The 25054-nt window shown below is 40.1% G+C and overlaps 1 protein-coding gene across 11 annotated transcripts in view; it reads right to left on the bottom strand.

Moving 5' to 3' along the window:
- Positions 1 to 25054, bottom strand: part of arhgap23a (Rho GTPase activating protein 23a) — a 95991-nt gene that overhangs the window by 21787 nt on the left and 49150 nt on the right. For 8 of the 11 annotated variants that reach the window (XM_023278724.3, XM_023278721.3, XM_035952132.2 and 5 more), the window contains exons 2-7: positions 13008 to 13211; positions 9396 to 9420; positions 8677 to 8769; positions 7828 to 7906; positions 6002 to 6062; positions 3204 to 4785 (exon numbers count right to left, since the gene is read on the bottom strand). In XM_023278724.3, the coding sequence (XP_023134492.2) occupies positions 3204 to 4785; positions 6002 to 6062; positions 7828 to 7906; positions 8677 to 8769; positions 9396 to 9420; positions 13008 to 13211 (2044 nt within the window). Of the gene's footprint in view, positions 1 to 3203; positions 4786 to 5266; positions 5422 to 6001; positions 6063 to 7827; positions 7907 to 8676; positions 8770 to 9395; positions 9421 to 13007; positions 13212 to 21597; positions 21750 to 25054 lie in introns of those variants that run through there. The other 3 variants (XM_023278722.3, XM_023278718.3, XM_035952133.2) reach the window with 3 other exon arrangements.

Below are 25054 nucleotides of genomic sequence, written 5' to 3'. Positions count from 1 at the left end.
AGCTTGGGATTTAGGAGGCTTTAATTTTTTTTTTTTTTAATTTTTTTTTTTTACCATTTTATAGACAAAACAACTAAACAGTTAATCAAAGAAATAACAAACAGATTGATCAACAATAAAATTAATCGCTCTAATTTAAATCAGTAAAAAAGCACGACTGAAACTTTACAACAGTTTTGTGTATTAATCTAGTTGCTAAGTCTATGAAATGCAGATCACAAGCTCATTAAAGTCCTGTGAAGCTGCTTGTCTTTAGAGCAGCTGGGACGAGTTTAAATTCACCACTTATGCTTGTAAATTGACTTGTTGGTTTGTCTGTTCTAGATCAGCAAATGATTAATTTGCTGACTGTTCCAGCTTTATAAACAAGACAATGAATTTCAGTAAGGAGCTGATGACAACTTTTTGATTCAGTGCCCAGACTAGATTTAGAAAAACGAGCACCAAACTGAGAATCTAGAAAAAGAAATGAGTAAAAAGTGAAAGAATAAAACAGTAGCTGGCGCCTGTAAGACAACACCGAGGGCACGAGACGCCTGCAGGAAGTCCTGGTCTTGGTTTTGTTGTGTTCAGGGTCCAGCATGGACTAAAATCCCCCAACACACATGCACACAAACCCCTTCATCTAGCAGAGCAGCACAATGGCAGCATTGAATTTGGGAGCCGAGTGTTCGGGCTCCTGCTGGTTCCCACAAGGACCACGACTAAAACCTCCCGGTAATTTACAGCTAAGACTGGAAGATACTGCAGCTGCTGACACTTTGCATGAGCTGCACATGCAGAAAAATACTAAATACTCCATCAACTGTTTCAATGCAACAAGTCATAAAGTCACAGCTGCCTTTGTGTTTGTAGACAATGAGGAAAAACAACAGAGTATGAAATTGTGTGTCGCCAAACAGATCATATCTGTGTCAGAGATGAAGGAAAGAAAGACAGAAGAGAGGAGCTGCTTCTTCTTCATCTTCTTGTCTACAGGGAGAAACTAGCCTAGTTTCAGTTTATGGCCATTAAACATGTCCCGGCCTGCAGCTCTGACTGCGTGGTTTCGTTTAATTCAGGTGAAGGCAAGAATGCGCTCTGACAGAGATGTCTCCGATCTCCTCTTAAAACCGACTTTCTGGGGCAGAGATGGGCTTGGTCGGGTCAAAACCTCCCCGTCAGCTCATTTAAATCTGCTCTGCATCAGGGTGAAGCCTCTCCGGGTGATGGAGCCACATCTCGGCTCAGAGAGTGGCTTCATTTGCCTACGGTTTGACTCCATGGCCGCTGTCCACGTCAAAGATACGAACCAACGTGGAGCCTGGAGGGCCCCTTTTTTTCTCGGAGTGTTTTCAGAACAAGAAGCGAGCTGGGACATGATCCAGTCACCTCCCACTGACAGATATAGGCCATAACTGTACAGGGCTGCATGAAAACAAATGTTCAGACTCAACGAAAAACTGCTCGACTCGATCTTTTTGAGTTACGTCAACTTTTATGATGTTATCTTCAAGCAACGAACTATATTGAGTCAGGAAAACTCGACTTTCCTCTGCAATCAAAGGTATTTTTCAATTATTTAATAACTGGTAGAAGAGTTTTTAAGTTTTTTTTAAGGATTTGGTTTAGTCATCAAGCCACTTTAATTAACTTACTACAACTTGAAGTTTCTTTCAAATTAATTCAAACTGAAATTTGAGGAGTCTGTAGATAATTTCTAATGAAATTATGTTAAACCAACAATCTTTATTGAGTTCTCTACAATAAACAGTATTTTAAAGTAGAAATTTGAGAGTGTGGACAACTTCAACTGAAATTATGTTTGACCAACAAACCATACTGATTTAGGAGAATTAGTCTTTCTCTAGAATCAATAGATTTTTTTTTTTTAATTAATTATTTAATGATTGGTAACAGAAACACAAGTTAAGAACTTGAAATGCTGAACTCAAGGTGAATAAAAAAGGTATCAAGCACATTTAACCAATTTACTACAACGTGATTTTTTTAAAAATTAATTAGCGCAGATATGTAAGTTTAAATTATACCCAATATTTAAGTTTGTGCAATTATGTCGACAAATTTCCTCAAAATAACCTTTGCAACTTCAACATTTTATGGTGGTAACAGGTCCCCTCAGTTAAGTCTTCAAGTTTTTAATAAAATAAAAGGTGAAATTCTCTTATTCCAGCTTCGCAATGTGAATATTTTTCTTATTTCTTTCCTCCTCTATGACAGTAAACTGAACATGTTTGGGTTGTGGACCAAACAAGACATTTAAGACTTCATCTTGAGCTTTGGGAAACAGTCATCAACAGTTTTAACCAATTTCTGACATCTTGTAGACCAAAAAACAAATTCATGAATGGAGAAACTAACCGACAGTGAAATTAACAGTAGCACATCTCAGTCCAATTGCCACCTCTGCGTTTCAATCAAGGACACAGTGGTAAACAAAGCTTTTGGGGAACACCGATCGAGTTTACTGTCAACTTTATGGCACCCTTTAGGCTACAAGTTAGTTCTTAGAAATGTAAAATAGGTGTTAAGAGTAAAGGCAGTGGGCGAAGCTGCTGCTGGAACTGCTAACGAACGTAAAAATTGACAAAAAGATCCCAAACTAATGTGAAACTGCAACAAAAACCCCAAAACATAAGTTATCAAGCATATTCAATGAACTTACTACAGCTTAATTTTAGTCTTAAATGAATTAATTCTGAAATTTGAGCATAAATTACACACAGTATTAATTAGGTGTGATTACCAGCATTATAATGTCCACACAACTGTCTAAATAACAAAAAAAACACCTATAATTTGCAAGCTACAACAGGTCATTGTGCTGCAGGACTTAAATCTGTATCTCACACACAATCAAAAGCCAATATTTGAGGCCTCCACCTCATTTCCTCAGCACAGCGAGGTGACCTTAGAGTCCGTGGACAGGCAACAGGATTACTGAATTCCCATCAGATATGATTCAATCTTAGCACTAATACTGTCTGTTAGACTGTGGGAAACCCCATTATTACCCAACACAAACATTCACAGACAGACACCGAGAATGGAAACAGCCTGAACAGACAGATGAGAAAGAAATTAAGAAACTCCAAATTACAGTTTTGCCTTTCCTCCTCGTGAAGCTTTCACTAGCATCCAACAGAACAAGGGAATTGATGAAATCTGGAGGTCAGTTTGAAGGAAATGAGGATTCTACTCACCTATGAAGGGGATGGAGGCCAGAGAGTCGTCCTCTATGGGGAGGGGGGCGAGGTTGCCGTTTGGTTTGCGTGGGGCGACATCTCCTGTGGAACCGGGGGTCGAGTCTTTGGGTTCTGGAGAAAACAAAGAGGGTTCCAGCCCGTCCATAGGCAGGGCGTAGTGGGGGTGTCGCATGCCGTGGGCGTTCCTCCGCCCGGTGGGGGGCTTTTGCCTCATCACCACCTCCTGGGTCTGTGCCGCCAACTCCGCCTCCGCTGCACCTCGTTCCCTCTCATGGTTGGTGGGCCGGTACGCTCTGTCCTGGGACTCGGGGGCGGCGGAGGCAAGAGGGGATGCAGTGGAGGCGGCGACGGGTGCTGAAGTGCCCTCAGGATTCCAGTTCAAGTGGGGGCCAGAATACGATGGGTCCCTGAAAGAATGGGCCTGCTGCATGATGCGGCCCGTCTTGCGGTAGAACGAGGGGCTGTAGCTGCGGTAGCCCACCGGCTGGTCGTCCATGCTCTGCCCCGGAGGAAGCCGCCTGCTCTGAGGGGTCGCCTGCTGGGGCTGGTTCTGGGTCTGGGGATGGTGTTTAGGATGAGACGGTCGGGACACTGGAGGGGCTTGTGTTGCGCAGAAGTGGCTCCCCTGCCTCGGGTAGGCGTCAGTCCTGGGGGGCGGCTGGGGAGCCTGCTGGAGCCACGAGGGCCTCTCAAACCGAGGTGAGACTAATCCCGTCGTTGCTCTGTCCAACATTTCCAAGGAGCGGCCGTGGCGATCGTACTGGGCGAGCAAATTCTCAGAGCGTGTCCGAGTGTAGTTAGAAGACTGTTGGCCCCTACCTGGACCCCCCTCCCAGTCTCCGTATGACCAGTAAGGCTCGCCATGGGGTCCTGGTCCAGACTGCTGCAGTAACAGCAGAGTGTCCTGGGAGGCGCTGTGAGGCCAACCACCCGACCGCTGCTGCTGCCTCCTGGATTCGCTGAGTCGGTCTTGAGAGTAGCTGCGGTGTCGGGTTTGCATGCTGCGTCCTGAGCGCTCCGGCAGCTGGCTGTAGTACCAGTCTGAGAGGGCCTGCTGGCAGCGCTCGGACCGGCCAGGACCACCCTGGGGCAGGGGTGGACTGGTCCAGGCTGAGCTGGACTTACGTGGTTGAGCTTGTGAGGAACCGGCACCATGGTGGTTGGGGTAGTGGACTTGCAGAGGACTGGACAGGGGGCCTCCTGATGAAGAAGACGATGAGTAGGAGCGCCCCCTGGTCTGGCCTTGAGGCTGCTGGCTGGTCATACCGTACTGGATCTCCTCTGTGCGGTGAGCCGGGCTGCTGTGACCGACACCGCCGGGTTCGCCCGCCCGCCCCTCCTGCCAGCTGGCGGGGCTGCCCACAGCAGAGCGGTTGTCCAACGGGGATGAAGGGCTGGAAGAGCCTGGCCAGCGACTCCAGTTATCCAGCTGGTTCTGGCCCATTGGGGCAGACAGTGGGGCTCCAGCGAGGGGCGCGGTCTTGGTTCGCGGGTAGCACAAGGGGGGCGGTGGCGGGAGGTTCTCAGCTCCCCCGGCGTATGGTTCGTTACCCGTCAGGTAGGCATCCTGGGAGTATGCCTGGAGGACAAGACAATAAGAAGTCCTTGAGTAAAGAGACATGTGCGTCACTTTAAATCAAAATGTGCTCTTGATGTAAACAAGTCTGACAACAACACACAATGGCCGTAACTCGTTAAGACACACACTACACAACACATCCTAAAGATGAGGATCGCTCAGTTCAACCCCTTTGCCACAGTTTGTCTCCAGGGCTCTCAGCGCAAACTCATGCAAGCTAGAAAACTGCATGAGCAAAAAAAAAACCCACAGCACTCATAGACAGCAGCCAGCTGCAAATACATACCACCAATGTTATGTACACAAATACCAGATATAAATACCCACACCTCGCCGCTTTAAGAGTAACCCCAGCAAATAACAAGCCTATAATCATCCGATTATCATTTACACATTTAAGGAAAAACAAACTTGCTAAACCGCACAGGCACTTTTGCCTAATTGTCCAACAGAAGCTTCCCAGCTGGTGTGTTAATCTCACCACAAACAGAGGACCGACTTATCCTCACACCCTGCCGTCCTTCATCTCTTTATCCAGTCTTCTGCTTCTGTTTTTAACTCTTTTAGCCAGTTTTCTGTGTGTTGCTCGTCTTTTCTCCTCTTCCAAACTCTCTCTCTCCTCCCTCTCATTCTCTGCCTCACTCCACCCTGTGGGAGTGTTGGAAGGAGGCGCAGCGCCGGTGATGTCATGCCAGGAATGCGGCAGATTCAGGCGTAGCAGCGATGGGGAGGAGCGTGAGGACAGAGGAGTGGGCTCATAAAGTTAGGACATGGCTATGGGACTACATGGAGCAAGTTTTTGGGGTGTTTTTGTGCAGGAACACTGACTTTCTGTGAGGATGATGGCTTATATCTGGCGATATTAGTTTGTCGCTCCAGGTTAGTAGGAGGAGCGAAGGACGATGCATGTCGGCTCATGTGAACAACATGAAGCAACCTGCGCAGCGACAAAAATGCGTTGTACAGCACATTGGGTGTGTGAATGATCACGGGGCTGCATTTTTTTTTTCTAACAGTGGAGATACCAGCGGCTTCTAATGAAAGTGTGTTGTAATCTAAACACAGAGCAGAGAATATGTGAGTCACTCTGCAGCCATTCTGACGAAAATCTCTACATTCTTGGACAATGACGGGGTGGATCCTGGTTCAACTGCACACAAGTGCCGCAGAGTCCTGAAACAATATATGAAAGTGTGCAAAAAAATCTCATACTCACACTTACCAACTGAAGCACGTCTTCATCTTTTGGCATAATAGAGAGCTCCAGCACACTCTCACTGCAAGAATAAAGATAAACAAGAGATAAATGTTAAAATTCTCTAAAATGCAGTGACATAACATCCAAATTTCTACCTGCAGCTTGCTAAAATTGACTTTTTTTTATCAAAAAGGGTAACTAAACTTCAGCATTCAGTCATTATAAAGTGTGCATCACCTTAGGACACACTGATTATATCCACCAGATCGGCATCTAGGTCGATACTGACTTGATTAAGTGGATCAGCTATTGAGCAGGTGCATCTGATTCGCATTAAATAGTTTTAAATGGTCAATGTCAGTGTTTACTTTTACTGCTACATTCATCCCTGGTGCCAGGGTTACCCTATAAAGAAATTATCCTAATGAATTGCTCTCAGTGGGGAAACACAGATTTTCGATTTAGGGGAAAGGAGCTCTCTTATCGGATTAGGAATCAGCATAGGGAGGTAGTTTGTAATGAGATGTCTCTATTGCAGAGGATCATGCATCCTGTTTGGGTCTAATGAAAAGATAACAGCTGAGGTTGATTGTCAGCTTGGCTGCTTGCCACATCTGATATTCAGCATTTGTGTGAATTTCTGTAACTTCTTGTGACCCAAAACCCAACAGGGGCCTTGAAAGGCATGCGGTTTCAAAAATACTGACAAAAATCCACAATTTACCAGAGCTAGAAACTGACATAATTGGATGATTTTTAACTTTCTGTTGGTCTTGAAATTAATCATCTGTGGCATGTGACTCCATTCTACACTAGTCTAAGCTTAAAATCATGATATTTCATCATAATCCTTTTATTCGACACGCCTCATTTAAAATTGTGCCAAAAATAAACCATTTTCTCTAACCAAATTCTAGAAAAAAAAAAGCATTCTTTGGCACAACCATGAAGCCATAAATGACTCAGCTGTGACTAAGAGTCATGCGACAAAAATTTAGGGACTTTTCAGATTTACACAGAACAGATAGAAAGCAGCATGGAGACAGTAGTTCAAAATCTAGAACAAATGGTGTATAATAGTAGTAAAATCTATAGTATGAAGAGCAAACATGTTTGTAGTATTTGTAGTTTTTTCAACTAAATAAAAAAAATTAAATAATCAAAGAAATGTGACTTTTGTGTTTTCTTATTTTATGATTTATGACATTTGGCAAAACATTACAGTTCTTTCCTTCTCTGTGGTTGTTCTGTTGTTCAGGACTTAATATTGTAGAGAAAAATGAGGCCATGGGGAGCAAAAATGTGACAAGTGTAAAAACAAAACTCCCAGAAACTGCTTAGAGTTCAGAGGCATAATCAATTAAAATAAATTTATTTAAAAATGGCACAAATAATAGTGGCATTCTCTCTTAATTTAACATGCAAAACATAAATAAAGGCATTTTTAACTAAGTTTTGTGCTGGAGTTGTGTTATTGTAAGCTTTGACACCAAGATTTCTAATCAGTAACAGTTCTAAAAAAGCAACTAAGAAGAATAAATATGAATATTTAAATCATATTTCAGTATTGAACCCAAAGACAGACAGCCTCGGAAATGTCTGAGTCAAAACCAGCGACATTACTGGTGCAAAAACATGAGTCCAGTTTCCTTTTCAACAATCTAATTTCTGGATTTGTGATCATGTTGATCATGTGAGCATGCAGAGTAAACAGCTTCAGGGTCCTGTTCTGAAAACTGGGTCATAACTAATACAAGTGACTCAGTGTACATCATCTCTGTGTTGAGCTGACAAGGGAAAAGCAAACAGATGGTTCAGTAAATCAACTCTGCAGAGGCTCTTACCTGTTCTGAATAAGGGCGATCACCTGCGAGTATGTTTTTCCTAGTATGCTCTCTCCGTTCACTTTCACCAGCCGATCCCCTGCAGAAAACACACAAATCATCATGTTACAGTGAATAAATTACCATAAGGGCTCCTGGGTTGACCTATGACCTTTAGAGCAGGTGGAGAAAACTTGAAAATGTAAAGCAACGAGGTGAAAGAGACACAAAGGCATGAAATTCGGAAGCAAATAATTTATGGTTGAAGGTGTGTCTGATTTCAACAAAACCAAAACCATGCAGGCAAAACAATAAGCGGGAGGAGATACAGTACAAAGTGCATCCCTGTGCTTTAATTATTATAATAAAAAGCACTCCAAACTGTCTTAAGGGCATATATTCTGAAAAATTAACACATCAGTCAAGTAAAAATACATTCAATAAGCAAGTTTGTGAAGCTGTGCTGTCTAGAAAATGCAAAAAACACGTAGCAGGCCCCAAGAGAGGTAACTAGTTTGTATTCATTGCAAGCTGGAACACATACAACAGTGTTTGCATACGTTCATGTGACTTTCTGGATGTGACAGCAGGCGTTAAAGAGCGCCAGTTTGGTTTTGCTGGGAGTGGAAGGCAGCATGACACAACAGAAACGCTTCAGCAGCTCTGTCACATTCAAATACTCTCCGGAGGCTGAGCTGCTGTACCGGTATCTGTGTTATGTCATCAGCAAAATCCTCAACTCCACTCAGTCCTATGCAGAACTTTGTATTTGTTTGTATTCCTAGCTCCCTGTCACATGATCGGTGACCAACCCAACAGATTTCCAATGCAAATCATCATGTTCCTGCATCACATGTTCCCCCTCATTACCTGTGCACAAACCCGCCTGGTGGGCCGGGCCTTTTTCTCTCACGTTCTTCACAAATATGGTGTCCATCGGCTCCATTCGGCCTTTCTGATACCCTGGAGGACAAAAAAAAACAAAGGAGAAGAAATGCAAACATCAGGGATTGCACCTGCTCAGTTGCAATTACATCAGTGAATGCTGCAAATATTCAAAAGCTAGAAGCTGCTGGTGCTTAAAAATAAGACATTTTTGCTTCTAAATGCTTGTGTTTATTGCAGAATAACATTGACTCCACTATTCGCTACAGAATTCTGTTTTAAATCAGTACATGTTCTGCACCTCTAGACTTTTAATGGCTTATTTTCCACCTCGACCCTTCAAATCTGAGGCTGAAAACAAAGGAAAACCATGCTTCTAAGGTTTTAGCCCCAGTGCTATGAAACAAGCATTTAAATAATGTTTTATTCCTTTTTAAAATATCTTTATAATGTTTTCTTGCTTTGTATATTTGAATGCTTTTGTTTGAAATGTGCCTTAGAAATAAAGTTTATTATGACTTCTCTGGGTTTAATTGTGGACATTTACAGGTGGACAGCTTTGGCTGCAGTGCTGCATTGTGTCCTGTAGGTGGCGCAGAAAGGCTGCAGAGGTGACAGCAGGAATACAGGAACTCCCTGCTCATTACATCATCTTTATCCTGCTGTAGACGGAGATTTAATTATGAAAGAGAGAAACAGCTCACCCTTTCCATTACCGTTCTCCTCATCCTGCAAAGGACAGAAAGACACAGAATCACTGTTAAAATTTATCTTTAGGGCTCTTTTAAAACTGTAAAATAACTGCAACAGACTTTTTATTGCTACATTAATAATTCAGAGGATCCAAACACAGTTGTAATGAAGATTTAAAGTGTGTGATGGTGGCATAAACACGTGTGACATAATGTAAGCATATAACAAGGTCTCTAGAGCTTCCCAAATCTTTTCTTGATTGGTTTTTCACAAATAAAAGTGCTTCTTTAACAGTTTAGACTCTTTCTTGACTCGTGACAGGTGAAGGTTTTAATGATACAAACCACATAAAGGTGTCGCCAAATATCGGTAATAATTATGATAGTTGAAAAATGAATTATGGAAGCATGTTAATAAATTTAGAGGAAAATTATCCAGCACAGTAACAACAAACAGTACAGTTAGGGCCAATCTGTGGTTTCTGCATGACTGATGGAGAGTTTAAAAGCATCTGCTGCCCCCGCATATAAAACACATTAAGATGCCACAGATAAAGGTTATATAAAGATTACAGCATTGTGACACAGTGATTATTCCTGATGCGCAGCGAAAACATCAGTCGGACACAGCACGGGTTATCTGGAGATTTTAGAACCTCTGACTGTGTTTGGGCTCCATCGACAGCAAGCAAATGAAAACACCTCCAAAATCCTGTAGTGATTACCTCAGTTCCAAGTCCTTTAGTCACAATTTTCACAAATGTTTTTACACAGGACCTTCTCAAAACAACTTTTGCTTCAGGAACCATTTGATTTTGAGGCACATGCACAGTTGACCTGCTTGCATTGTGGATTGCCACAAATTTTCAGCGGCATGTGGACATTTGCAAAGGGGTCTACAAGGATCTTTAAGGACTTGCATAGATGACAAAATTTATGTCACCTGTACCCTTGGGGACACATGGAATGGTATAAATTAGCTTTTAGGTTTATACTTTCCTATAATTGTATTTTTATTGGAATTTGTCTGCCAAAAAAAGAGACAAAGCACACAACATAATTTTGTGTAGTTTCTTTTATGAATATTACACTGTTTTCTCTGATCCCTGGTAGTCATCTAGTGAAACTCTGACATCATGGCAGCCCTAAAACTGTCTTTCCTCAGCAACAACTCAAATATGGAAGCGTAACATTGATAATACCAAAGTTTCCCAGGCACCTCGAGAAAGACCGGTTTGATTTTATGAGCTCTGAATGTTGCAGCGCAGCTCCGACACCGAGACTGACTTTCAGGTTAGTCAGCCTGCAGGTGCTCGTGATATCACAGCAAACAGAAAGGTGTGGACGGCGGCGAGATTCGATCACCGACACACTGAGCTGAGTGGACAGTTTGGGGTCGGGGGCACAGTGGGCTGATGGCCGCCTGGCTTTATGCTGCGCTGAGTGGGCTCATTCCAGGCTCTGCACACAATGGTGGAGGGTTTAGAGGCAGAGAAAAGAGAGCTGCCGACCCCAGAATAGAACTTGGAGCTGGGGATGGTCGTAAAACGACCAGAATGGATCTCAACACAACTGGAACCAAGAAAGAAGACTCTCCAGTAGGGAGTTTCGGCACCTCCAAAGGTAGCATCTTATTTCTGCAGATACCCGACACTACAAATGCAACAATAAAAGACTTTGCAACCATAAAATCAGCTGGATTTAATGTACTGCAGCACCTTTTTCCAAAGCTTTTGCACCAGTTTTGCTTGTTAAAAGACTGAAGAGCGAAAAAAAACCCAATTTCATTATCTGCTCTTGAATACTGAGCCGCCACTTTAAAAGACATCTATATGCAGATTAAAGTATAAAACATCCTCCAGCATTTACAGAAGGCAAATGTTAATTCAGAAAATTTTGCTACAAGACTCTTTTTGATATCAGCAGTGTCATGTTGTTGAAAAGTTACCTCCAATTTTGCAGATGCATATTATAGTATAGTTATATTGCAGTTTAAACATATGCACAGGTGCAATCCAGTTTTACCTCCCTGTGCATTCCCAATAAAGCAGACAGGCGTTTTCTTCCTTCCTAATCATCATTTATTTCTAAAACAATGAACAGTTATTAATTACAATTACTCCAAATACTCTATTTCCAGCTGTTTCAATGCAAATGTTTCCTGTTTTCTTTTCTCCTTTATGACAGTCAACTGAATATCTGTGAGTTGTGGACAAAACAAGACATTTTCGAATGTCATTTTGGGATGTTTGATATTTCTCACTATTTTCTAAATCAATATATTGAGGAAGCAATCTGCAGATTAATGTACAATGATAATAAGAATTGGATGCAAACCTGCATAACACAGTATATTTATATGGCAGTATAAACACCTGCACATGTGCAATCCAGTTTTTAATTCCTGTGCACTTCCAATATAGCAGAAAGCGGTCTTTCTTTCCCTAAATTATGAACACAATAAGCCTGACAAAAGTGTGACAAGATTGCAGGTCCTTGCAGCAAAGTGAAGATGTTTTAGAGATTCGATTTTTGTAAATTTTCAGACCACATGCATCATGAAGAAGTCCTCTCAAAAGAAGATTAGGAGGACCAGAGAAGGATTCTGTGGGACTATGTGGAGAAGAGGTTGAATTTTTTGCTTTCAAACTGCATAACTGAAGACCCCAGAGGACTTTCAGGACCTGCAGACACCATGAAACGAGAGCCCGATCGAGTCACGCACCCGGTAAGCCTCTGATAATTGGACTCTATGAGGGTAATTTGGGAGACTTCCACGAAGGCCCTTCAGATAAGAACAGGGGGCTCTGTGAGTCCGATTGTCCAAAAACACCATGTGACCTTGGTCTCCTCCGAGGCTGAGGAGACAAGGACAGAACCGGGGCCAGAGGCCAGCAGTGGGCCTATTGTCCGGGCCGGCCTGGTACTGCCTGACTGCCAGCGAGTGGTACCAGGCTAAGACAACAGAACTCATTCAATCTGAGCTCCTATCTGCAGCTGCTGGATGGCGGGGTGGTAGAAACAATAATAGAGGCCTTGTTTTCAGCCAGCTCACCCCACCCCAGCTTCCATATCCCTCAATTTCACATCTGGAGACGTTTGCCCCCACACCTCAAAGAGCTAAATAACCGCCCGCTCACTGAGAGGCTCATTCCACAACACCAGAACTCACCCGGGACAGAAACGGACTCCGACATAAACACAACTAACACTTTTCATTCCAGTCTGGGAGAAGCTGCTTTTCAGATTTTCAAAACAGGAAAATCTCTTTTGTCTCTAAACCTAGAGTCCGTCTTCCTTTAATAACCCATTGAGCAGCTTTGGTTGGTTCAGTCTGTTGTCTCTAATCAGCTAAGCTTGTTGTCTCCTTTTGCCTCTGTGTTCATATTACTCAGCTAGATGACCTTCAGCTGCAGTACGAAAGGTTTTACCTCCGAGCTCAAATTGGCTCTCCAGTAAGTTAAGGCTTTAAAAACCCTTTAAAACGGCAGCTAGGATGAAGTGGAGACCATGTGTGCAACAAAAGCAAACATGGAAGCTGAGAAAAATTACTTTATGACACTTAACATTACATGAAAAATGTTTTTTAAGCAGAATTTCAGTTTCATCCTTGCAGCGTCTCACCTTGAGGTTGGTGTGCAGGGCGGACTCTGGAGGGTAAACGATGAAATGGCGCAGCGTGAAGCCGAAGCCCTGGGAGTTCTTACGGAGGACCAGCGTCCGCGGACCCTTCCAGCCCACGCTGACCCCCTCTCTTCCCGGCCGGGTCGCCATCGGCGGCCGAGGGTTGTCGCCGGCAGAGGAGAGACCATCCCTCCGCCCCTTAGCCTGGAAACACACAACCAGAGAGATTTAGGACAAGAAATGATCCCCACACACTAAAAAAGTACATTTTTTCAACCTCAGTGCTTTTGGAGGACGACTATTTTACAGATTTTCCTTGTTTTGTTAAATTACTGTTAATATCTAGTAAAATCTGAGAAAAAAATTACCAATTTGTATTGAGTTAACGTACAAGTTGGTCATTTTTTTCTCTGATAAAAAAGTCTGCTAAAATTTTAATTATTTTACAGACATTTGCTGTTATTTGAAAGAAGTATGCTTGCCTAAAAATGGTTAATATTTTTTTAAAACTGCTATTTTACACATTTTTACTTACTTTTTTCTACACTTCTACTAAAATCCCAGGAAAAATGAATTAATTTACAAATTGTGTGGAAAAACATGAAAGAAAAAAAATCAGGCCAAAACTGTACTTTAATCTGCAAAAAAAGTACAATTATTTTACAGATATTTGTCATTATTTGAAATGTAAAAGAAGTCTATTAAAGATTGAAAAAAAATTTATAAATTTTTCTGCTTTGCTGAATTAGAAATCACAAAAGAGGGCATCCATCCACATGTTGACTGTAAAAATAAATAAATAAAATGCCAATACTGTAAATAATCTTCATGTCAAATAAACAAACTGTAATTACTGCTTTTATAACGCATGACCATAAAATAACACTGTTTTACTATATTTAAATCAGCTAAAAATATTATTTTTTTTTTTTTTTAAATTATTTTCTTTCTTTTCTTCTTTTTTTGTACGTTGCATTCCTAAAATTTTTTTTTTTTAACCATATTTTTTTCAAATTTTCACCTTTTTTTTCCTTTTAAACAGAGCAGCAAGTAAAAGTAGTTCCAAATAACATAGAGAGAATTAAAGGTTAACAGATTTGGGAAATGCAAAGAAGGAATAAGTAAAGCTGCTGTGTTTTCATTTACAAATGAGCAAGCTGGAATACATGATGCCAGCGACATTTGTAGGATTCTATATCTACAGAAATGCGTCAAAATGCAGAAAACGTGCATGAGTTCACGTGTGCATTCTCAGTTTGCGAAACCAAATGGAGGAAATGACAGAAATAAATCCTCTAATATCAGTTTTTCCTATTCTTAGCACCAACACAGGAGGAACATTCCAGTTTTCCAGATGCAGGACTTTTTATGATTCGCCGAAGGAGCACAAGGTGACATTAACCCTGAACTGCTGGATTCTGCATTAGCTGCTTCCTCATGAGTGCAGCCCAGCGTCGGGTCACTTCAGAACAATAGTCCATAAACACAGCTGGGGGTCGGCTAGCAGGAAGGACCCTCGTCTAGACCAAGGGGACGGAGGGAATGTGGAGAGTCCAGATTTCCACCCGACCACAAAATATCTCCAGCCGAGTAAACAAGCCGAGCTCAGCTGACAGACACACGTGAGAACTATCACCCCCATGTTGCCCCACATCTGTCAGTCAGACAGCATCACCTGACCAAACAGGCAGCACCGGGACAAATCTGCACACCAGCTCAGTCCACTGAGGCTCAGATATCCAAACTGTATCTGACTTTAAGGAAAATGTTGCCCTGAGTTAATCCAGCGATTCGATTTCTGTGCAATTATGACAGTTTGGAGAACAGCATGTGTTTAGTATGAAGCTGTGTGAAAAACAAACTTGCCACTGGAGAAATGGCAAAACTAAGCATATATATAAAAACTGATTCATTTGGTCGACAAAATTGGATATGCAATGATTAATTGATCAGTTGCCGGCTATTAAATTACTATTACTTGCATTCTTAATATTTTCTATTTTTCAAATTGACCAGTAGTGTTTTGTGTTGGATAAAGCTGCAACAATTGACTGATTAGTTGTCAGATTTAATGATTTCTTAAAGAAAAAACTAAAAATTCTTTCTTCTTAAATGTCAATATTTCTGGTTTCTTTCCTCCTCTATGACTGACTACCTTTGAGTTCTGCACAAAACAAGACATTTAAGGATGCTATCTTAAGCTTTGGGAGGCATTTGATGGACATTTGTCCCCATTTCTGACGGAACTAACGTGCGGATTAATCGACAATGAAAATAAGCCTGACTTGCAGCTCTGCTTTCAATGTTTTCAATGAACGCTACGGTCCCACAATGTAATGCACATCAGGAAAGGAGAGCAGGGTTTATTTCAACAAAAGCCCCATCAATTCTTTCGAAAGCATTTTGCTTTCTTCTTCTATAAACTATCTTTAAAGGTAAAAAATGCCTCTAAAAAGTACATACAAGTCCTCACACCTTAAAAACGAGTTGATTTATCAGTTTATGAGGAAATAATCTGCAGACTAACAACAAAAATAGACACTAAACTTTAGTGTTAAGGCTCAGAATCAAGCAGCATCACACACACAACTTCATGGATATTCTTTCTGCTAATCTCAGACATACAAACACCACAGGACTGGAAAATAATGATGCATGACTAGACTCAGAGACTGTAATGCAACAACAGTTAATAAAACTTCACAGTGACAAAAAGCAAGTAATAAACTATAAGTATGCTATGGAAGTCAGTATAACTTCACAATAGTACAGTTTAGAATGGGATTGGTACATAGATGCTAAGTAATCTCAGAGTGTACAGAATTAACAGCTTGAATTAATTTTCTTTAAAGTTATTTACATTTTAATAACAGCAAGGCTTAAACACTATTACGAAACAATATGCATGCATCGTAGAAGTATAATCTGTGAGGAAAAGGACGTTTTATAGAGAGTATTTTGGTGCAAAGTCACTAAACATTCTCAGCAATTTTTTTTCAGATTTGACTGCTGATGCTTTACATGCATGTTTATGTTCTAGTGTTCTGTCATTTGTCTATAGCAGAGGAATTGTGTCGTTGTGTGAGTCCAAAACAGCTGCTTAAGGGATGAAAGACGGCCGCAGAGTGGTTTGACTTCCCTACAAAGATCCAGCTGTTAAACTTTAGCTACTGAATTCACACAAGCAACTAATCGGCACAAAAACAGCACCTCAGTCCACAGACATCTACGATTACGGCGGTCTCTGTTTGATGCGCACATAAACGGCGCAATGCAGCCAAAATAAAACAGTCAATCATCCAGGCTTCAGATTAATGAGAACTTATTATTAGGTACATAAATTACACGTTAACATGCCCTTAAAGGAAACACAAGTGTGGCTGATTCATGCAGATCATTAATCACTTTTTAATCCTCTGAACTCCGAGCAGTTTGTGTTTTATGATATTTTTACTCACTATAGGCTCATTTTTCACTGCAATATGAAGTCCTGCACCTCTATGGAAACAGCACAATCACAAAGGAGAGAGAACTCAGAAATGACACAGAATGGCATAAAATCGTGGAAAAAAAGCTACATTTTTCTTTGATTTCTTTTTTATTTTACAGAACTTTTTCCCACAGGTACTGGACAAAATGGTGTCTCTACATACTATAGATGTCTTACTACTTTTTTAATTTCTTTCCTATTTGTCATATCATTTTGTGTGAACAGCAGTTCAAACAAAAAGTCCCTGAATTTTTGTCATGTGACTGTTTTTCACAGCTGAGTCAATCATGGCTTAATAGATGTGCAAAGGAGCAGATAATATTTTGTTTTGTAAGTAATCTGGTTCCTGAAAAGATTTTATTTTTGCTGATTTTCTAACTTGAGGCATGTAGAATGAAGTGATTTTTGATCAAAAATCACGATTTCAAGCTTAGCTGCGGTTGGTATTCTTCAGTGGACTGTGCTTCACAGATGGTTAGTTCAAAGACCGTGGGAAAATATTTTCAAAAATTAATAATTCCTTCTGTTTTTGCAGTTTTTAGCTCCGATAAATGGCGTAATTTTGGCATTTCTTAAAAGCTAACGTGCCTTTTACAGCCACCAGCTAGTGGGTTAACTAAAATTAGCATTCTGAAATCTCAAACTGTTTTGTGTTACCTCAGACGTTTGCGGCTTTGCTTTCAGTGCGTGTTTTTATGTTTGTGGGCCAGAGGTGACCATGTCTAGACAACATCAGCCCCCCACCCTCAAAATGCACATCCCACATCTCACTTCCTGTCTTCACCCAAACACTGATACACAACAGACCCATATTCTGACTCACAAATACACACTGTTGACCCTGCAGGTTTGTTCACACAACAACCGGAAACAGGGCAGCGTAACCAGCCGCTCCTATAAATACAACCAGTCGGAGGTGTTACTCTTATTCACCGAGCTGTTTTCACTCATCCACTCCTCTTTCTCCTTCCTTCCTTCGCCTCACCTCTCCTCCCTTCCACCTCTTCTTCCTCTCTCACCACATGTATTCTGGCGATGGAAATCCGGCCGCGCTGACTTTTACCGCACATTTTCTTTTCCTTACATTCCACTGAGGAAAAAAGGCTAAAAATACATTTGTGTGCAGATGGATGTTCTCTTCTGCACTCTCAAGAGCATAATGTTTGTTCTGAAGGTTCTCTGCCTCTTCAAATGTGAGTTATATGGTTTGATGGCACATGATAGCATGAAAATAGAGCTGCAACTAACCATTGCGTTCTTCATCGATGAATCATTTGCTCCAAAATAACAAAATAATATCTTGCTGTTTACAGAACAGACAGTCCAGAACTCAAAAATTAAAAACATATTGTGATGAAAGTGCCACATATTCTTACATCTGACTTTTTTCCTTGCTTAAATGAACTATTTTTTTGTGGCAACTTTGGGGGTTTGCTAAAAAACTGTATAACAATTAATGTTTTATTTTTAATAGATTTAAAATGTAACTTTTTAAACAAGTTAATGTTAATTTACTGATTGCAAATAAATAGATATGAAAATAAAAAAATACAATAAATTGCAGATAACTATTAAAATCACATTAACTAAGAAAAAAAACAGACCGCAACTGCAAAAAACATATACATAAAAGAATATGTATTTTTATACTGACTGTAATTCACTTTTTTACCTATTTGACTGCAAAATTACAAAGTTTTTACTGTATTTTAATCAGCAAAAAACACTATTATTTTACAGATATTTAGAACAGAAAAACTACGTATATTAAGGACTGAAAAAACGGTACATAAATATTTTTAAGAATTATTTTACAGGTTTTCTCGTTTTGTTAAAATTACAGGTAATATCAAGTAATAAGTATTAATTTACATATTGACTGTGAAGAAAACAAAACAGATAAAAGCAATCTGTATCAAAAAGATGTATTTTTACAAACAGCAATAACAATATTTTTATTTTACAGATATTCAACATTATTTTTAAAAAAAGTATATTAAGGATTGAAAAATGGTAAATATTTGTTATTTAGTGGTTATTTGACAGATTTTCCATTTTATTAAATAACAGATGATAACTCGTAACTAGTGAAAAAAATAAATAAATCAATAATGTCCACAGATCTGTATTTTTACAAATAGTTATTTGTTCTTTTGCAATGCCTGACTGTAAAATCACACTATTTTTTACTGTATTCAAATCAGTAAAAATTAAATATAATTTTACAGATAGTTGCCATTATTCAAAAAAATAAAAAATAAGTATATTGAGGATTTAATTTTTTTTTAATACTTAGAAATTTTTATTTGACAGATTTTTTCCTTTCTGATTAAATTATAGATAATATCTAGTAAAAACACATAAAAAAATACATGTAAACCTTCAAAAGATTTCAGTAATGTCCACATCACAAATATGTATTTTTACAAATAGTTATTTGTTCTTTTACAATGTGTGACTGTAAAATTACACTTTTTAAAATTGTATTTAATTTTTTAAAATTATTTCACAGATATCTGACATTATTTTATTTTATTGTTAGATTTTTTTCTTTTATGTTACTCCACTTCATGATATTTTATAGGTTTTGAACATTACAGCATTCCACTTTTAAAGAGTTTTTTTTCTGCTGCCATTGCTTTCAGATCAGACAGTTGGTTTCTGTCTTTTCTGCAAACAAAGTTTCTTTGCGGATCTAAACATCATGAATTTATGGCATTACTGTAAAGAACCAGTTTGGTTCCAGGTTTTTCTAAGTGCAGGTACATTTTTGTGTTTTTTGTTCCTGTTCTCCAGTGTATTCTGAGGCGTATACTTTGCAGATTGAGATACATAAATCTAAACCCTGATCTTCGCTCTGGCAGTCTAAACAATGTAAAGTAAACCCTGCTTTTTTCCACAGAGAGGCCCATTATGTGGCAGCATAAAGACGTGCGTGAGGAGCGCCGAATTAAAACGATAAAGAAGAAAAAGAGGAAATAAAGAGGGGTGAAAGGAGGAAGAGAGCGCAGTGAATTCCTCAGAGGGAGCGGTTTTGGTTTGGACAAGTTGAAACACACTCTGGAGTTTAGAGAGAGTGAATGAGAGGATGAGGATGGAGGACGAAGGAGGAGGAGTATCGGGCCCCAGCCAGCGACAGGCTCCAGCACGCCGGTTTCGACCGCATGGCCCCTCCCGGCACTGGAACACCAAACCCTGTGATTACCCAAAACACACCGAGCTGAAGGATGCTTCCCGCTCGGCTGATCTGGACTCAGCGGGTTGATTCTGCTCAGGACCCCCACAAACCTTCACACCTCTCTGTCACCTGTAACCTTCCCTCCAGTCTGGATTTAGGAAGAAATAACTCGCCAACATGCTTCTACAGGAGAGTTTAGCCAACACGGAAAAATATCTGCTGTGGTTTTCGGTCTAATCTCGACTTCCTACGCAGGATTCAGACACACAGCAGGGAAACCTCACTGCCGTTTGCTCAGAAAAAAAAACCGTATTTCCCACTTTATGAAAATAGTATTTCAGTCATTCTGAATTATGTCAGATTCTTTATGTTCAACCAAAAAACTACACTGAGTTCAGAGATTTAGCTTTTAGTTTCTGAAGCTAACAAGCCAATTTCATTAAGTTACATCAATTTTAATTTATTTTTCAATCTAAACTGTAAAAAATTAAAACCACAGAATAAACTTCTTAACTTACATGGTAACCCTAAATAACAGGTCAAATGTGAATCTGAAAAATCTGTGTTTTTATAAACAGTTATAAATTTCTTTATTGTAAAACTGCGCTATTTTTGTTGTATTTAAGACAACCAAAAAAGATTTTCTCCAGGTTGAATTATATATAAATTAGTAAAATCACAGAAAAATAATATTAGATTGTAACTGCAAAAAACAGGCCAAAATTGTAAATAATGTCTATATCTGTATTTTAATTGTAACAAAGTAATTTCCTGTGAACGATCAATAAAGTATTATTCTATTTTATTCAGTTCTCTGTAAAAAATACAGAAGTAAACATTGTATTTTATATAAACACTAATTTGTTCTTTTAGAATGTTTGACTGTAACATTATTCCAGTGTATTTAAACTATTATTTTTTTCTTTTTTACTTTTTTTTCTAGGCTGCCAGGTTTTTTTTGCTCGTATGTTTGCTCATTTTTTCATTTCTTACAATGTACCGACATGAAAATTTTAGTTTAAATCAGAAATAATATTAGGTGATTAAATTACCAGCATTAGTCTGTGAACGCAACACATCAAAATCAATTTACAACTTAAACACTTTATCTAAATGAGTAAACATGCTAAAAAAATAGAACCTTCAATTGCTTTTTTGGAGTAAAGTGGGAATTTTCTACTGTTTTTGCCTGAAATATAGAGAAGTTACTGCCTGCTGAATCCGGTTACGACAACAAATACCCTGTGGATGCTCTTCAGGTAAGCCCTCAGGGATCCCATCATCACCTGCACCTGACGTCATTAAAACACACAAAAAAGCTTTAGCGCAAACAATTGAATATGCAGAGCTGCTTGTAAAGCCTCACCGCAGCTTCCTGCTCTGAGTGGGTGTTTAGTGGGTAAAGTGGTGCTTTGACAACACACAGCAGCTTCCCTGTGGATATTTCCCTCCTGATTTCCATTAAGCAGCATGTAATTAAGAAGCATGACTGAAAAGAAGGCTGGATGTGTAGAAGTCAGACCTCCATGAGCTCTAGAATAACATAAAAAGGCTAAAAATAAACAGTGTCATTGATAATCTTTCCTGAAATCCAGTAATAAAGGATTTGGTGTTTGTAAGAGGCTTTTCTGGGACACGACAATATTGCGAAGCTGCAGTAATAACCGTCGGGAGTACGTGTTGTACTGCTCCATCCAGAGGTAAAGCAGGAATGCAGTGGTTGTTGGGGAGCTAAAACCCCAGCAGAGCAGAACAATAATGCCCTTTTAAACAGCTGAGAGCTGCAACCTGTTTGAAAAGTGGAGCTTTACGGCCGCTACAAATGCTGACGGGCCTTTAATCCCGACGGCTGTCTGCGCCCGCCGCTGCCAAGAGGGAAAAGCCAAAAAAAGGCATCTCGTCCTGATAAATCCTGGACTCACCGGCCACACCGACGGAGTGCTGGACCACCTCTGCAGGTCCAAAAGCATCCTACGGACCCTGAAGGAGACGCATGACGGGCCTCAAGTATCCAAACGCTCCGACCAGCAAACACAATGAGGAGTCAAAACACAAGTTCAAATACTGTACATCCCTCTGTAATTTGCATAACAAGATGTTTTATGGGTCGTGCACGTTCAGCTGCATGTGTGTGTGTGTGTGTGTGTGCACGCGCTCCAGTGTCAATATGAATAAAGCATGTGTGCTCAGAAACCAGTCGGACCTCATTGTCGGTTTAACAAGGCCAACAGGTGATGCAACGTCGGTTAAACAGGGTTTTCAACTCCAGCAGCACAACACGCTGTACTTCCCTGTCGTCTGCTCCAACCTGCCTCTCCACACTGATGATGGTCATTTCTGGCTATTTTGGATTCAACCCCTGAGAGCAGAATCATTTCCAGGAGGAGCTGCGCTTTCAGAATAACTTTTACAGCGTGACTTGGGAGACGAGCGGGCAGAAGCACGGAGTCAGTCAGTGTGTGACGTGGACTCAAGTCCTGTCGGAGATTTTTTTTTATCATTGTTGTCTCGACGTTTAAGTTTCCGAAACCCAAAAACTGCCTCGGGTTTCAAAGGCATGTCGGCTTTACAAAATCACCAAAGTGACAGCAGTTGTCAGAGCCAGAAGCTGTAATAAAATAAAGAAATGACAGAATTTCAGCTTTGTGTTGGTCCTTGAACTAACTGGGTCAGACTTCAGACTTCAACCAGTAAAAATGACCAAATCTAAGTTCTGTTTTTGGACTAGTTTTGTAGTGGTTTTTGGCTGGTTTTAGACTAGATTTTGTACTGGTTTTGACTGATTTTGGGCTAGATTTTGTAGTGGTTATAGACTAGGCTTTGGACTAGTTTTAGACTAGCTTTTTTTTACTGATTTTGGACTGATTTTGGGCTTGGTTTTGGACTGGATTTAGACTATATTTGGACTGGTTTTAGACTAAGTTCGGGACTGGTTTTGGAGGAAGCTTTGGACTGGTTGTAGACCGTATTTGGACTGGTTTTAGACTAGGTTTGGGACTGGTTTTGGAGGAAGCTTTGGACTGGTTGTAGACTATATTTGGACTGGTTTTAGACTAAGTTCGGGACTGGTTTTAGAGGAAGCTTTGGACTGGATGTAGACTATATTTGGATTGGTTTTCTGAGCTACAAACTGTAAAAACAGAGAGAATCAACAGACTTTGAACTTCCCAACAATCCTTAAACTACTCATCTGTGACATGCTCTTAAGTTGAGGAACTGAATCAAATCATGATACTTCATCAACATCGCTAGAGTCTACATTTACTCTCATGTTTAAAAAAATTGGTAAAGATAAACTGCTTGTACAAAGCAGATTCTGTAAAAAAAAAAAAAACAACTAAATACTCTGCACTCATCAGCACAACCACGAAGCCACGATTTACTCAGCTGTGACCAACGGTGACGTGACAAAAATTCCGGGACATTTCGACTGAACTGCAGGCTGTGTTTACACAGAGCAGAGAGGAGTATATAAACAGCAAAAAAATGTGAGCAGAAAAATATCTAAAGTACGTAACAGAGTCATCATGTTTGCTTTCAGTATTGGTAACACCTGTGGACACTTGGAAAAATGTTGCACATGTTGATTCCAGGTTTTCTCTGTTTTTGCAAAATTTTAAATGTAAGAAATTCTACTTTTATTTCTTCTTCTTTTATGATTAACGGCATTCTAACTGCACCATAATGCACAGGAGACATTTTTGAATTCTCTTGACTTTTAGCCATGGTTGTGTTGTTTCCACAGAGGTGCAGGACTTTAAACTGCAGAGAAAAATGAGCCCACAGTGAGTAAAAATGTCACAGCAGCAAAACAACACTCAGAAACCACTTGGAGTTCATCATGCTAAAAAAAGCGCAACAAAAAAAGCTCATAAATTATGATTTTCAGGCATTTTTTGCAAGCATTTCGAAAGAAGAAGGGTTCTGTTCCCCTTTTTTCACACTTTATCACCTTCTGGCATTAATTAATCTTTTTTGGCATCTGCAGCCTTTTACATAATGGGATTGTTTTCATTTTGACTTGATGCTGCTTTTAAATCATCTTTAGAAACACTGATGGTGTTTTTTCCGGTCGTGATGGTAGCTGGAGGTAAATAAGCGCAGCATATTTTCCAAAAACTGCTAGGAACACTGTGTGATCCTTCACACGCCGTTGAAATATCAACCACATCAAAACAAACAAAGATCCCAGACTGGTGATGTGACGCAGAGATAGAGAAGCTGCATATTTCAGTTTGGCATCAGCAGACGACACCTCAGTCCTAAAGAGGTGTTTGTGTTTGTCCCAGCTGTGTCCGTACAGACTCCATTCCTCCCCCAGAGCTCCCCAGCATTCCCAGTGGTGGCATTTCTTAACTGTGTCAATGAGTCAGGAGCAAGGGGGGAGGGCAGGGATGTTCACAAATGGGGGAAAAAAAGGGAAATAATATTCCACATAAATGCCCACAGTGAAATTAGATCATGTGGGGAAGCGATGCCCTGAATTCTGAGGGCATTTCGAGGGGGTTGGGATCGAACAGCAGCTCCCACCGCCTGCTGCTGCCTCCGCAACACCTCTAAAAGCTTAAAGTGGCACTTAGCAGCCTCCTTCGTCTGTCTTTAGCCACTAATTAGAAACCCCTCGGAGGAAGGAGAGGGTCAATACGCCACACGGTCAGACTGAAACACATGTTGACGGGGCAAGAATGAGAAAGAAGCTGCGCAGAGAAGCACAGATCTTTAAAAAGTGGAGGTTAAATCAGCCCTAGCTTTGTCTTATGCATGTTTACAGCAGCTAAAACAAGTTTATATCTTAGCTTTAATGCATATTGAAGCGTAGTTATAATTGCAAAGTAAAATAATGAAAGCTACATGAAGAAATTATCTATAAAAACATACAAAATCTAAACTTTAATGAAGCCTTGATGGCAACTGGACTGCAATGTGTCACGAAATTTCCTATCAATAGGGCAAGTATTTTCACTCTTCACTAATTTTCTGATTAATCAATCAGGTCTTGGTCTGTAAAGTGTCAGAAAATTGTGAAAAGTATCCATTAGAAGACGTTTTCAATGTCTTGTTTGATTCACAATCCAAAAATATTCAGTTTACTATCACAGAGGAGGAAAGAAACCAGAAAATATTCACATTTAAGAAGCTGGAATGGGAGAAGTTTTAGTTTTTTTCAGTAAAAAACTACTGAATTTCACAACTAATCAATTAATTGTTGCAGCTTTATCCATCACAAAATACTACTGGTCAAATATCAAATATCAAGAGCGCAAAAAAAAAAAAATCCCCAAAACTCCAAACACAACTGCAGTCTAAGTGTTGCTGTCCTCTTTGTAGGCCAACTGTAGCTTAACAGCACGCAACAGCTATCTAAATAATATCAATCCA

This window comes from Amphiprion ocellaris, chromosome 19 (genome assembly GCF_022539595.1).
Source record: "Amphiprion ocellaris isolate individual 3 ecotype Okinawa chromosome 19, ASM2253959v1, whole genome shotgun sequence".
NCBI lineage: Eukaryota > Metazoa > Chordata > Actinopteri > Pomacentridae > Amphiprion > Amphiprion ocellaris.
Note: the sequence above shows the minus strand (reverse complement) of the source record. Positions and strands in the feature narration are given on the sequence as shown.